Source organism: Microplitis demolitor, chromosome 6 (genome assembly GCF_026212275.2).
Source record: "Microplitis demolitor isolate Queensland-Clemson2020A chromosome 6, iyMicDemo2.1a, whole genome shotgun sequence".
NCBI lineage: Eukaryota > Metazoa > Arthropoda > Insecta > Hymenoptera > Braconidae > Microplitis > Microplitis demolitor.
The window spans coordinates 19,593,500-19,610,260 of NC_068550.1; the positions used below are offsets into that span (position 1 = coordinate 19,593,500).

General features: G+C 28.7%; 1 protein-coding gene across 1 annotated transcript; it reads left to right on the forward strand.

Moving 5' to 3' along the window:
- The first annotated feature begins 3,092 nt into the window (after nt 1–3,092).
- Nucleotides 3,093–13,674, forward strand: LOC103572014 (juvenile hormone esterase). Its single transcript, XM_014442943.2, is given in 14 exon segments — nt 3,093–3,231; nt 3,326–3,511; nt 3,571–3,652; nt 3,654–3,753; nt 3,836–4,034; nt 4,146–4,466; nt 6,636–6,877; nt 6,952–7,240; nt 7,323–7,508; nt 7,580–7,782; nt 7,906–8,062; nt 12,881–13,201; nt 13,275–13,419; nt 13,515–13,674. Coding segments are annotated over 14 exon segments (2,715 nt in total). The 5' UTR covers nt 3,093–3,107.
- Nucleotides 13,675–16,761: the final 3,087 nt, after the last annotated feature.

Genomic DNA, 16,761 nt, shown 5'->3' on the forward strand with positions numbered 1-16,761 from the left:
CTTGTTCATCGTACCCTTCCTGTAGATTAATGAAATGAAATTAATGAAACTTTGAATTCATATCTCTCCAGATAATGTCTCATTTTTTGAACTCCCCAGACTACAGCCAGACACTCTTTCTCTGTAGTTGAGAAGATGGCTTCGTAATTATTCAACGTGCAATTTGCGTATGCTATGACATGTTTTTCTCCATTGTGCTGTTGTTTGTAGTGTAAATGGTAAAGTGTAATCTGGTGCTGCCAATATTGGAGCCGTCGTCAACGCTGTTTTTAATTTTTCGAACGCTTCCTGCTGCTCTTCTGCTCATCCCCATTGATACTTCTTTTGGAATAACTTTGTCAGTGGCTTGGCTAGATCCGAGCAATTTTTGATAAATCTTCGGTACGACGAAAGCATACCTATAAATCTTCTCAGCTCCCTAGTCATTGTCGGGGCAGACAATTCAACAATCGATTCAACCTTCTCTGGATCAGTGTGAATACCCTCCTTTGTGATGAAGTGGCCCAAGTACACGATTTTATCCTGAAAGAAATGACTTTTCTCGGGGTTGATCTTTAATTTTGCTCTTTTCAGTCTTTCCAGTACCTCCAACACGTTGTAGAAATGCTCTGCTAAGTCTCTACCAAGTATTATTATATCGTCGAAGTAGGCAAAAGCTTGCCCCTCCAGCTCTGGTCCCATTATCTGGTACAAATTCCTCTGGAACGTCGCCAGTGCTGAGTGAAGTCTAAACGGCATCCTTGTGAAGTGGGATAGGCCTCTGTTTGGTACGGCAAATGCAGTGACCTCTTTTTAAGAGTAGAGGTAGATATCCTATCTGTGCTCTGTATCTTTCCCCATGTCTCTCCGTTTATACAGGACCTTATGGTCCCTGTGTCCAATAATGCCTGGATTGAATATTTTCCAACGATTACGTCTGTGTTCAGCCTGTAATTATGGGAACTTTTACCATAATGTACAGAAAAAGTTCTTATAATTTTCTTTCCGTGTACTGGTAAGAATTTATTTGAATCATTATTAAATAACATTATTTTTCTGATCATTGTAAGGTAAAACTATTGAGAAACAATGAAAAATATAAAGTTTGTACATATTTTTGTTATCAAATTAAATAAAATGTGAATTACTTGTTTCTTAACTCAATGAAATTAATTCGATAACTTATTTTCAACTTGCCGCAAAGAAAATTGTTGATTTTCAAAAATCCAGGAAGTTATTGGTTTTATCATATCTTTTTAATGAATTAACCGATTGAGATGGTTGAGGTGGCAATCGAGAGAGCTTGTTGGCCGTCAACTTTTCTAAAAATTTCAAATTGATCGATTTTTTACGTTCCAGCCTGCTCATCAGATGGCTCTGCCAATTTTTAAATCTTAAATAATTAGAGACCGACCTGAAACCTATCAAATCGATATATTTAAATAATAGAATTGTTAATAATAATATATTATCTTCAAATCTTTATTAATAGGCATACATCTAAAAATAGTCAAATAGATAAGATATTTTTAATGCATTAGAACACTTATTCATCGCCGTCGATTTTTCTAAAAGAATGTCAATGAATAAAAATAGATAAGAACGAATGTACGACAAATAATGAACATCAAAAGAATAGAAAAATGGAAACTAGTTTTTTCCGGAAATATCTGGAAACTTGAGGAAACATCGTCCAACTGCTAACGCAACTGCATCAGCGTCGAACGATGATAACAAACTCTCACTTTTGGGAATAAGGCCCTAATACCTTACCCCACTTTTATCTAGGGTGTTGGCTCGCGTAATGATATAAAAAGCCGATGCCCAATGCATCTTGTACACGCTCAAATTCTCAGACATCAATTAGAAGTTATAGTAGTGTGGTTTAGTACACGCAAGTAAACTCCCGGTTTAATTAAAATATATTATTCTTTTGACACGAAGTTATTTGTCAAATAGTAATTGTAAAACTTAAGCGTATTTTCAATCTAATACTTCGACTATTCTATTTTAAATGAATCAATCAAACATATTTATTCTCTAATAAATGACCAAGTTATTTCGAGCTTTCGAAAACTACTTAAGTATCTGAAGATCTACAGTCAAGTCCAATTCAAATAATTCGCGCCGGCAGATCTCAAGCCGACACGACTCCAGGACGTAACAGATGAAATGAACTCTAAAATATAGAAAAAATACAAAAAAAAAACTTTTTCAGTTTTTTAAAAATGTCTCAGAAATGGTTCGATTGATCGATTCCAAAATCTAATCAGCTCTAGAATTCAATAAAACGCATCGATTGTCACCTCAACCATCTCAATCGGCTTATTTTTTTAAGAGATATTGTTGAAGAAAGAAACGGTAAAAATTTCTTTTTCAAAAACAAAGGCATACTTGACATTGTCAAATTATTTAAAAGAAAAAATAAATATTTGTTTGCAATAATATTTTAGTCTTACGTCACCCATTGTGTAAATGTAGTTGCCATAGTGTCGTGGAGGTCATAAGTAAATCACAAACACATTACTTCATAAAAACAGCTAAATAAACTTTCGGTTGGATATATTTAGTCTCTAAATTACAAAATCCCCACAAATTAATTTTATATAGAACATCTTGCTCGTAATAAGATTTTGGTCTTTCATCAGAGATTTCATGCGTGTCAGTTAATATGAAACCAGGAATGAAAATAGTATATAACACGATAGTCATATGTGTTATTATTCCAACAGTATTGTCAAGAGATTATTACAAAATAAGTAGACCCATCATAAGAGTGCAGCAGGGTCAATTGCAAGGACTTAAAGAAAAAACTGTCGATGGAAATAATTATTTTTACGCTTTTCGTGGGATTCCTTATGCTAAACCACCCGTTGGAAATCTATGATTCAAGGTTTTGTATATTTTTATTTATTTATAAGTTTATATGATCAACAGAAAAGTGAAAAATTATGAATTAAAGGAACCCGAACCAGTAAAAGCATGGTCCAGTGTAAAAGTCATAGAGCATTTTGGTATCGTTTGTCCACAAAAGTACACTTACACACAAAAAATAGTAGGAAGTGATGATTGTCTATACTTGAATGTCTATACGACTAATTTAAACCCGTGTGAATTGAAAAGCTGTTATGTTCTGGATACATACGGGTGGTTTTTCTTTTGGTTCCGGAAATGATGACCGGGTTGGTCCCGATTATCTTGTGCAGAAAGATATTGTTCTAGTAACAATAAATTACCGTCTCAATATATTCGGTAAGCTTACCTAACTAGTTTAATATATTTCTTGGTATATATATTTACTTTTGACAGAATGGGAGATTAATTAAAAATGATAAATGAATTTTAGTTTTTCTTAATTTGGATGATGAAGAGGCAGCTGGTAACCAGGGATTAAAAGATCCAGTAATTGCTTTAAAATAGGTACAACAGAATATTGATAAATTTGGTGGTGATCCCTATCATGTTAAAATTTTTGGTGAAAGTGCTGGAGCTGCTTCGGTTCATTATTTGACTCTGTCTCCTCTAGCTCAAGGTTGTAAATAAACTTAATTTTTTTTTACTGAAAATATCTTAATTATTGTGATTCATTAGGATTATTTACTAAAGCCATCCTACAAAGTGGGGTGGTGACAAATCCATGGGCAAGGCAATCACATTCCATGAAATTACTAACCGAAAGTTGCAAAGGAATTGGGCAAATCAATTACTGACACGAAAAAACTTACAGAATATTTGCGAAGCGTCGACGCCCACAGTATAGTCCAGGCAATAGAGGCAATAAAAAACCGACAGGTACACACGAGATAACAGAAAAATAATTAACAATTTTCAAATCTTTATTTTTCGTAATTAAGAGAAAAAACTCCAATGAGCGCTATTTACTTTGATTATTTTATAGAATAATTTCGTTCGGAGAAATGAGTTTGTCCAATCAGTTGATTCAAAATCAAAGAATCCTTTTTTAAATATTCCGATCATTGAAGCCGTTAAGTATGGAATCAAAGTACCTCATATCATTGGTTTTACTGGTAATGAGTCTCTCATTACTATTGCAGGTATAAATAAAAGATTTTGCGGTATTTTTACGACAATCATTACTTTAACACCTACTTCAATATAAAAGTCCTTGATTCTTTCAAATGTATTTAAAATAATTTTATTTGTAGAACTGAAGGACGAAGACTATACCGACGTAGAAGCTAATCAAAACACACTGCTTATTCAGCCAAATGAAAAGCAATTTTTACAAGAGCGAAATGTATCTGTGGGTGATGTAAAGAAATTTTTTGTGGGTGACAATGAAATTAGTCGAGAAAATGCTCAACAGTTTGTAGAATTAGTAAGCGCTGAACGTTTTACAATTAATATCCATGATGTAGTAGAAATTCAATTTTCAATACCTGATATACCGACATATTTTTATAAGTTCAATCACTACTCAAAAGAAACTGCAGTAGTCCAAAAATTGGTGAACACAGATTTAGAAGGTATAGTTAATATTTTTTACTCAACGCTATACAGGGCAAAAAAAATCTAGTTAAATTTACGGTTCTAACATCGTAATTTGTCCTATCGATTATTGTAGTGGTAAACTATACCTTGAAAATCATAATTTTTACGGCGTAGATTCGGAAATTTCATGTAAGGAATAATACTTCAAACAAATAATATAAAGTCTTAAGCTCTTTAGTATAAATTACGATGTAAACATAGTAAAATTTGAAGAGAAATTTTAATCAAAAGGAAAAGATAATAATTGTTCAGGAGTTAGAATCAAACCCGAGGTCTTCTGAGTGCAAAATGTCCGACGCCTCAGACCACGTGCCCCAGAAGGGCCTTCAAGTCTATGGAGTTTTTAAGATCCATATGAACGATTCAAATAAACAGTCATAAGCTCTTAAGTCACGAGAGCGCCTCTTATGGAGGACGCAGTTACTATTTAAAAACTACGATGTAACATCGTAATTTTTACAACTTCCATCGTATGGTAACAGAGACAGCACTGTGATATTTATTTTATTCAAAAGTAAATAGAAAGATGAATATGGGAATATATATAGTTTTGAATTATAATAATTATTCTATTCTTTTTGCGATGTTAACATTATAATTTATGAAATGATTTTTAGCTCTAAAAGTCTTTGTTAAAATTACGATGTTAAATAGTAAAAAATTTAACCTACATAGTCAATTTTAAAATAAAACATTTGAAAATTGACGCTAATAAAAGTATAGTCTACGATTACAATGTTACCATCGTAAATTTCAGTGGAATTTCCTTTTTGTGTATGACGTCTACGTTGCGAATCCTAAAGGGCTATTTATCAACTGTTACAAAAAATTTGAGTTAAGTCAAAGTAGATTTCCTTGTCTTCCACCGGCGTTGCAAAAAATGAGTGTTATAATGAAATTTCACAACGCGTCTCAAGATTTCCGACTGAGCTCTATCTATTAAACATCATAGGACTCGTTGAGTGACTTAAAGTTTTTTGTCAACATGTATGTTGAACGGCTAGTACACTAAATATGGTTACTTCATTTCATCATTTGTAGAGTGTTGTACCACGTGGTTGTTGTTGTGTTTTTTGTAATTAATAAATATTCAAATTAATGATTAAAACATCTGAGTGAATTTTATATCAATTAGATATGAATTCTGAATTTTAGAGTCGACGATTTGTTTGAATTTCGTAGGTGCATTGTATCGCTAAACAGCCACGGACTCCGTTTTGCAGATTATTATTAATCGCGTAAAGCGACCTGTGGATGTCACCCTACCACCCTATCTTAGTACTCTAACTATGCAATATACTATGACAGTGAGCTTATTAATAATAATAATGAGATTTTATAAATTATAATTAGGTACGTCCCTTACTGAGGATTTATACTATCTTTTCAATGCTTATTTTTCATTACTTATTTTGCTAAGACTGGGTATCAATTTACTTATAATTTTTATTTTCAATCACAAAGTGACTTTATAAGAGCATGAAATATCTAATGAAACTCTGATTTTGATCAGATAGAAAAGTTTGCACAAAATAACAGTTAACTAATGTTATAAGAATATATATGAAATACTTTATCGCTTTATAAAGACATTATCAAAATAATCTGTTGTACATTCTAATAAATTTATGTCTCAGTTTATATAAATGAGAGAACAGCATAATACTTTATTGGCAGGATTTTTTTAACAAAAACGATTAGTTGATGCTTTTTATATAAGCATTTGTACAACAAATTTTTAATTTATTAATTAACTCAAGAAGTATTACATTTTCATAGAAATTACAAAACTTCAATTGAAACGTTAAATTAAGATTTGTATAAAAGTATCGAACTTCAGGAAAATTTGGTATTTTATGGCAAGTCGTTGCTACAGCACGATACCATATGTCTTTAACCATGGTATACTGTATCTTCCTATTATTTTTTCATACGACGGTAGTACAAATTATTTTCAATAAAATAATAATCATAACAGCCAAAAGAAATATGATTCAATTATGTTGTATATTTATACAAGTGCTGTGGTGAACTTTATAAACACATTTATTTTAGCAAATTGACATAAGCCAAAAACCGCAAATTTGGTATCGTCACTTATTAATTTTATCAATTTCGTTTCGCGCTTTGTAACAGTCTTATAGTAAACAAAGGAATGAAGTCAGAATTACCAATGATGAATTTTACGATCTTAATTATTATTATTATTATTATTATTCAATCAGTATTGTCAGTTGATAATAGCGAAACAAATAGATATGTCGTAAACGTGCAGCAGGGTGAGTTGCAGGGTGTTAAAGAAAAAAATATCGATGGAAGTAATTATATTTACGCTTTTCGTGGCATTCCATATGCTAAGCCACCCATAGGAGAACTGAGATTTAAGGTTTCGTATGGTTTTTAATTGATTTGTAGATTTATTTGAAATAATAATAATAAGAAATAAACTATACTATATAGGATCCAGAACCAATAGAAGCGTGGTCGGGTGTAAAAGATGCTAAAGAGTTCGGAGATGTGTGTGCACAATATGATCTTATGTCAAAACAATTAATGGGAAGTGATGATTGTCTCTACATGAATGTCTATGCAACCGATTTGAATCCTGATACACCACGAGCTGTAATGGTTTGGATGCATAGTGGTGGATTTTTGTGGGGTTCCGGAAATGATGATTCTTATGGACCAGACTATTTGCTTGAGGAAGATATTGTTTTAGTTACATTAAATTACCGTCTTGGAATCTTAGGTAAATTCTCTAGCTCTATATACTATTTGAGTACTTAATTTTAAAAAACTAAGGTATTGAATTTGCATGAAAAAAAATCTAGGTTTTCTCAATTTAAATGATGAAGCAGCACCAGGTAATCAGGGATTGAAAGATCAAGTGATGGCTTTGAAATGGGTACAACAAAATATCGATAAGTTCGGCGGGGATCCAAATTGTGTTACAATTTTTGGAAATAGCGCTGGGTCTTCTTCCGTTCATTATATAACTTTATCTCCTCTGGCTGAAGGTTAATACGTATTTTGATTTCATTTTTTATCCGTTAAAAAAAATCAATAAAGGTGATGTTAATTTTTATAGGGTTATTTCATAGAGCTATTTTACAAAGTGGAGTCGCAACGGAATCATGGGCAAGGCCATCGCAATCTATGAAAGACGTAGCGGAAAAAGTCGCTGAAAAATTAGGAAACAATATTAGTGATACCAAAAAACTAATTGAGTATTTACGGAGCGTTGACGCAATTAGTTTAGCTGACACAGTTGAATCATTAACAGCTGGCCAGGTAATTAAAACGGTTAAAATAAATGACGATTCTGCAATATTTTATTAAATGACACATTAAGCAGCTAAAAACAAATATTTATGCATAAGAATATTCTCTCATTATTGATTTATTATTTTACAGTTTTCCTACCTCCGCAATTATGTTTTTGTACCGTCAGTAGACTTAAAATCGAAAAACCCATTTCTAGCTATTCCTGTAGAAGAAGCTGCTAAGTCTGGAATTCAAGTTCCCAGCATTATCGGCTGTATGGCTCAGGAAGGTGTTTTCCTTATTGCAGGTATGTATTATGCGATTCCCTCGACTGAAAAAAGGCCCAGGTAGTAAAATGAGGCCGAAACTCGCTAGGCCGAAAAAGACCGGAATTCGTGAGCCCTATAAATGGCCGGAAAAAGGCCAACAACAAAGCTTAAAAATAACTGACGTTAAAGACGAGGAATTATACTATTATTATTATTATTATTATTATTATTATTATTATTATTATTATTATTATTATTATTATTATTATTATTATTATTATTATTATTATTATTATTATTATTATTATTATTATTATTATTATTATTATTATTATTATTATTATTATTATTATTATTATTATTATTATTATTATTATTATTATTATTATTATTATTATTATTATTATTATTATTATTATTATTATTATTATTATTATTATTATTATTATTATTATTATTATTATTATTATTATTATTATTATTATTATTATTATTATTATTATTATTATTATTATTATTATTATTATTATTATTATTATTATTATTATTATTATTATTATTATTATTATTATTATTATTATTATTATTATTATTATTATTATTATTATTATTATTATTATTATTATTATTATTATTATTATTATTATTATTATTATTATTATTATTATTATTATTATTATTATTATTATTATTATTATTATTATTATTATTATTATTATTATTATTATTATTATTATTATTATTATTATTATTATTATTATTATTATTATTATTATTATTATTATTATTATTATTATTATTATTATTATTATTATTATTATTATTATTATTATTATTATTATTATTATTATTATTATTATTATTATTATTATTATTATTATTATTATTATTATTATTATTATTATTATTATTATTATTATTATTATTATTATTATTATTATTATTATTATTATTATTATTATTATTATTATTATTATTATTATTATTATTATTATTATTATTATTATTATTATTATTATTATTATTATTATTATTATTATTATTATTATTATTATTATTATTATTATTATTATTATTATTATTATTATTATTATTATTATTATTATTATTATTATTATTATTATTATTATTATTATTATTATTATTATTATTATTATTATTATTATTATTATTATTATTATTATTATTATTATTATTATTATTATTATTATTATTATTATTATTATTATTATTATTATTATTATTATTATTATTATTATTATTATTATTATTATTATTATTATTATTATTATTATTATTATTATTATTATTATTATTATTATTATTATTATTATTATTATTATTATTATTATTATTATTATTATTATTATTATTATTATTATTATTATTATTATTATTATTATTATTATTATTATTATTATTATTATTATTATTATTATTATTATTATTATTATTATTATTATTATTATTATTATTATTATTATTATTATTATTATTATTATTATTATTATTATTATTATTATTATTATTATTATTATTATTATTATTATTATTATTATTATTATTATTATTATTATTATTATTATTATTATTATTATTATTATTATTATTATTATTATTATTATTATTATTATTATTATTATTATTATTATTATTATTATTATTATTATTATTATTATTATTATTATTATTATTATTATTATTATTATTATTATTATTATTATTATTATTATTATTATTATTATTATTATTATTATTATTATTATTATTATTATTATTATTATTATTATTATTATTATTATTATTATTATTATTATTATTATTATTATTATTATTATTATTATTATTATTATTATTATTATTATTATTATTATTATTATTATTATTATTATTATTATTATTATTATTATTATTATTATTATTATTATTATTATTATTATTATTATTATTATTATTATTATTATTATTATTATTATTATTATTATTATTATTATTATTATTATTATTATTATTATTATTATTATTATTATTATTATTATTATTATTATTATTATTATTATTATTATTATTATTATTATTATTATTATTATTATTATTATTATTATTATTATTATTATTATTATTATTATTATTATTATTATTATTATTATTATTATTATTATTATTATTATTATTATTATTATTATTATTATTATTATTATTATTATTATTATTATTATTATTATTATTATTATTATTATTATTATTATTATTATTATTATTATTATTATTATTATTATTATTATTATTATTATTATTATTATTATTATTATTATTATTATTATTATTATTATTATTATTATTATTATTATTATTATTATTATTATTATTATTATTATTATTATTATTATTATTATTATTATTATTATTATTATTATTATTATTATTATTATTATTATTATTATTATTATTATTATTATTATTATTATTATTATTATTATTATTATTATTATTATTATTATTATTATTATTATTATTATTATTATTATTATTATTATTATTATTATTATTATTATTATTATTATTCTATTCGATTGCATAAAATAGAAATAGTTGTATTCGACAAATAGTTATTTAATTTTCCGGGAATAGTGCATTATATATGGCCATATACTAAAATTTCCAATATATACATAGTTACGCTGAGAAAAAAATTTTCTTCTGACAACTAAATTTTAGTTATGACTACAAAATGATTTGATTGCCGACTGCCAATCATATGTTTGGTTGTTTTAACGGAATATTTTATAATCTACCAACAAAACAAATTATTAGAAGCTACAAAATTATAAGTGAAGATAATTGCGCGTTAAGTAGCAAGCACAAAATCAAATTGACTGCCTGTAAAGCATATAAAGTAATCCTTCTGTTAGTGCCTCGCCCACAACTTTTTTAACTTCTTCCGCTATTTTTTCAATCCCCACGTTGTTATAAATGTTCGCTATGGTTATGAGGAAGCTGCTGACTCGTATCATTCCTTTTAGTAGTACTCTATACTTCTATACTTTCACTTTTGCATTTCGGACCGTGTTTTTCTTGTATCCTATCATCGTCCCTCCTTTTGCTCTTCTCTAACCAACTCTGTGTGTTCTATTTTTGGTCCTTAATCCTGTCCATTCGTCACTTTCTTTAGTATGCCCATTTTCACCTTGCATGCTCCGATTTCGAGTATTGACTTGTCCTCTTCCCAACAGCTGCTTTTTACACATGGCTTTATTTCCGTTGTCTCTGTCACTTTCTTAATAGCCTCCTCTATACTTTTTGCGTTTCTTACTTGTTATCCGCTTATCACTATGTCCAGTTTCCTCACCTTCCTTCATTTTTTTCCCTTTCCTGTTCTTTTTCATCAAGCTTCTTCGGCTTCATGTCTTCGTATTCGTCCCATGGCAATGTATTTTCCACTACACTTCCTGTTTTTACATCCTTTGTATCTGGTGTTCGTTCATACTCCTATTCGTCTGCGCTATCCACTTTACCATCTTCCATTATCCGTTTAACTGATCTTTTATGCATTATTCGTTCTTCATTTTGTTATATCATATTTGCCACCTTTCTCCTTATCTTTCTTTAACTTTCTAGCATTCCTACAAGTATCTGTTTTTCTTTTCTACATTTTTGAAGTCGCTTTTCCATCTTCCTTGTTTCCTGTGAAATCCTGCTTATTGCTAGTCCGTATTCTACTTTTTCTGCATTTCTTTCGGGCACACCGACACCTATTTATTTTCCACTTTTCCGTAATATTTTTTAGTGTATCCTCAATTTTTCTTGCCAGCTTCTTCTTCGTTTCTTGTAAAAGTTCAGCTATATTTTCACTGTTTGGGTTCTCTTGTGTATTTACCACTATTGGTTCACTGACATTAGAACTCTTTTGGTTTTCGTCTTGCGTTTCCTGCCGTTTCCTGTTTCGTGCTCGTGACTTTTTTCATCGTCTATAGATGTATTCCCGTTTTCTGCATTTGACTGCTCCATTGCGTTGACTATTGTTATGTTGCCTTCGTTCTCCTCCAAGCTACTCACGTCATTTTCATCTTTCTGGTGCTCATACTCATCATTTCGCTCATCGTTCCTTGATCTAGTCATTCTGTCATGGATCATATATTTGTTTTAATTCTCTTCCCTTTTCCAACATTTTTCTTGTTGACACTTCCTTTAGTGGGGCGCCCCCTACGTCAGTTACCTTTCGGCATACTTGTTACCTTGCCGACCGCTACTTCTATTCTCTCTCCTTCACCTCCGCCCCCGTCATTTTTACCGTTCTTCTCCATAACCTCACTATTATCCACCTAACTTTTCAACTTTTTCCCTTCGCACTTTTATTCCCCTTGCGCTGTTTTTTTATCTTAATTACTCTTTGTGGCTATTTTTTATCACCTGTTCCTAGTTTGCTATTTTCTTTACTTTTTGATTAGTTATGAAGGTACATACAGGCAGAGAGACAGACAGACGAAAATTCCAAAAAGGGTAGATATAGTATGAGTAGGTCGTAAAAAAGATATTTGACGCATAATTCGAAATAAAAACATGATGTACCAGCAAAGCTTATGGATTTATATATTAGCATAAATAATTAGTCTCGATTGACTAGGTCTGATCAGATTTAATTATCCGTAGGATCATATAGAATTATATATTATTCCATGTATAATCATATATGAAAAACTAAAAAATCTGAAGGTAATCAAATTTTTCATTTTTGAGCGAATGGAGAGAATAGCCTTTGAGCTTCGCGCTTAAAGCATGCAAAATAAACAACATAAGAATTTAATTTAACTAACGCGTTAACATCATCGATTTATTTACAATAATTATTATTTTAGACATGGACAATAAGGATTATGCTAAAATAGAAGCCCATCAAGACACGAAACTAATACAGGAAAATCAAAGACAATATTTGCGAGAGCACAATGTCTCTGTGAGTGACTTTAAGAGATTTTTCATGGGTGATAACGAAATTAGTCGAGAAAATGCTCAAAAATTTGTAGATTTAGTTACTGCAGAGTTTTTCACGATTAACATGTATGACACCTTGGAAATTCAATCAACGATAACGAGTGTGCCGACATACTTTTATAAATTTGATCATTACTCAAAGGAAACTGCAGTAGCTCAAAAACTCTTCGCCACAGATTTAGAAGGTATGATTAATATTGATAAAGGTGCATAAACATGTAAGGAGAATATTGAGTATTCATATGAATAATGATTTAGGTGCAGCTCATACTGAAGAGCTGTATTATCTTTTTAATGCTAAAAGATTGGAAGTACGTAAAATTGAGCAACCTAGTTCTTTTCCCACTGAACATGATATTCAACAAAGTATGATTGAATTGTGGACTAATTTTGCTAAAACTGGGTACTTATCTCTCATAATTTAAATTAAGGTTCTGTTTTCTCACTAATAAGATCACAAAATGCTGAATCTTAACTATCATTGTGATATTGTTGCAGAAATCCAAATTGCGGATCATCGATTTCTATGTCTATCGAATGGCTGCCAGTTGATGACTCAATTGAATACAACTGTCTGAAAATTTCTGATGATTTCAGTTTAGTTAGAGAACGAAATCTTTTGCGTCAAATACAAGAAAGTTCCCAAAAAGGGGAATAATTTACTATTGTGATTTACACTGTGAATTGTCTTGTTTGATCGAGTGAAAGACTTTAAAATAAGTGTTTCCGACAGTATATAATAATCAATTTAATTAATTAATTTTTATTTACTTAATAAATTACTTAGAAAAAAAAATAAGTTTACGAATATTTTATTTTAACATACATGGAAATTTCTACTTTGTAAACATGGGAATTATTTCCATGTTAACATTGGAAATTTTCCGTGTGCACAATCAATTTTCGATTTATTAAAAACCATCGATTCGATTTCGCAAACTGTACATAATTGCTAGCAATAAAATTTTATTCTCTTGTCATGCATTTTGTCAGTTTAATTGTTATAGTGAGACAAAAGGATAAGTAAATCACATACGGATTGCTTCATAAAAGCAGCTAAGTAAATATTTAGTCAAATATGACTAATGTCATAATTACAGTATATCTTTGAATTAATTTTTTAAAACATATCTTAATTACAACAGCATTTTTAACTCTTATCAGACGTTTCGTGGGTACCCTCGCAGTTTTGAATCAGCCTGGAAACAGCCTGAAAACACCCTGGGAGTGGAAACACGGTGGAATCATGGTGGATCCAGGGTGGGGTTGTGCCATTTTATCACCGTGTATACGCGGTGTTTCCACGATGGTTACACGGTGTACTCACCGTTATACCACGGTGTATCCACAGTGATTACGTGGTGTACGTGGAATCACGGTAGGTACACCGTGTAACCGTCGTGGAATCACAGTGGGTACACCGTGTAACCACCGTGGAATCATAGTGATAAGATGATGAAAAACCCACCGTGTAACCGCCGTGGATCCACCGTGATTCCACCGTATTTTCAAGGTGTTTCCAGGGTGATTCAAAACCGCAAGGGTATGCTCGGTAACATGAATCAAGGAATAATAATATATAACAAGATATTAATATGCGTTATTAGACAAGCTGTATTTTCAAAAAATAATTGTGACATAAACAGATCTACTGTACAAAGTTTGGAAATCAGCCCTATATCGGGCCATTACTAGGCCAAGAATGTTAATTAATGGTTCAGCAATGGCAATTTTTATTGGCCGATAAACGGATTATAGCCGGGATGATAACCTTGGCCCATTAACGGCGCTTGACTATCGGCCGATTGATGGTAACCAGCAATCAGCTGCTACTATCGATTATTTAGGAAAAAAAATCGGTCTGTCGGTTGACCCTGCGGGCCAGCCCCAAAACTTCCCGCTGTTTTCGACCTCAAAGAGCTCGAAAACATTAGTGTAGATATATTTTCGAGCTCTTCGAGCTCGAAAATGCTATCACATGCAATTGTTTTTTTATGATCTTTTTAAGCTCTAACAAGTTACCTGTTATGCTGAAGTTTGAAAATTTAAGAATCGAAAATCGTCAATGAAGCGGTTTTTAAAATTTAGTTCCTAATTTTGTTCAGTAAAATAAGTGTATTGAGGCAGAAATCAATGTCAGGGATCAAAATCAAGATTTAAATAAATTTTGACTCATGTAAGAAACAATAAAATATGAAATATCCGATAAAAATATTAAAAACTACGTTTTATCGATTTTTTTGTTGATAATATGATTTAAACTAAAAACCAAGTTCAATGACATTATATGATCGAAAGAAACCATAAAAAAGATGAGTTGGTATGATATCAGGCACATTTTAGTACGTTATATTCTGATTTATCTGGAAAAAATAACATAAAATGTTATTTTTTTAACTTTTCAACGCCGATATCTTTTGAACTAATCAATTGATTTTGATAGTTGACGTGGCAAACGGCGCGTTTTATTGAGTTCTAGAGCTGATTAAAATTTGAAATCGATCGCGTCAGTCGTTTCGAAAATATTTAGAAAATACCGTTTTTCACCATTTCTTTTTCCCGCGATAACTCTCGAACGAATTATCCGATTTTGATGTTTGAGGTGGCAATCGGCGCGTTTTATTGAGTACTAGAGCTGATTAGATTTTGAAGTCGATCGTATAAGTCGTTTTTGAGAAATCAATAAAAAACTAAAAAAAAAATTTTTTTTTTTTCGTAATTCGCCAATATTTTCGAGTCTATTCGATCAAATAATCTGAAATTTTCAGGAAAGTTGATGGCCAACAAGCTCTTTCGATTGCCACCTCAACCATCCATACCCACACACACACACACACACACACTCGGACACACACACACACACACACACATACACACACACTCGGACATCATTCTGAAAATAGTCAGAATAGCTACCTAGGACCTCAAAACGTCGACATCTGATGAAAACTCGATTTTCGAAAATCGGGGTGAAAACAATAACTTTCCGAAATTTTTGAAAATCGTCGATTTTCTTAGCGGGAAGTTAAAAATAATAATTTCGTACCTATGATCATAGTAAAATTGACAATGATTATAGCACAGATTACTGCAACCATTGTAGATTTTAACATGGCCATAGTAATTTCTGCATGTGTTTATTTCCGTGGTCCGGCTTTACTATGACACCATAGCGATTCAAAGAAGAATAATTTCTCCACCCGGCGGATTTGAACTACGATAAATGACGTATTGTGCAGTAGTTTACAGTATTCGGAAGGATTTCGGTATTTTACGGTAAACTGCAGTAACATATGTCATTTTAAGGCAAAAATACCGTATTTGCCGGCAAAAGTGTGGTATATTTAACATAAGATTGCAGTGAAAACGGGAATTTACCGTAAAATTGCGGTAAAACTACGGTATTTTAGTGCAGTAAAGTCACCGTGAAAAATGTAATAATACAAAGCATACAGCCAGCGCCGTATACAAATCGATTTTAAGAATCTTTCAATTTTAGTATTTAAGTTATTATTGCTATTTTGGCATAGCGGTATTCTTAATCGTAGAATAAAGAGAAATATTTTGAAGTAGAAATAGCAGAATGTATTGCATGTCACTATCGGGTCGGACTGAAGTAATGCATTTTTCTGTTTTCCAGTTTGTTGACAATCTTTTGTTAACCTATTGTTCTATTAATCCAAACCAATTGTCGCTTTTGATATGTAAGCAGAAGATAAATATCGAATTCTTTGAGTAAAAAATT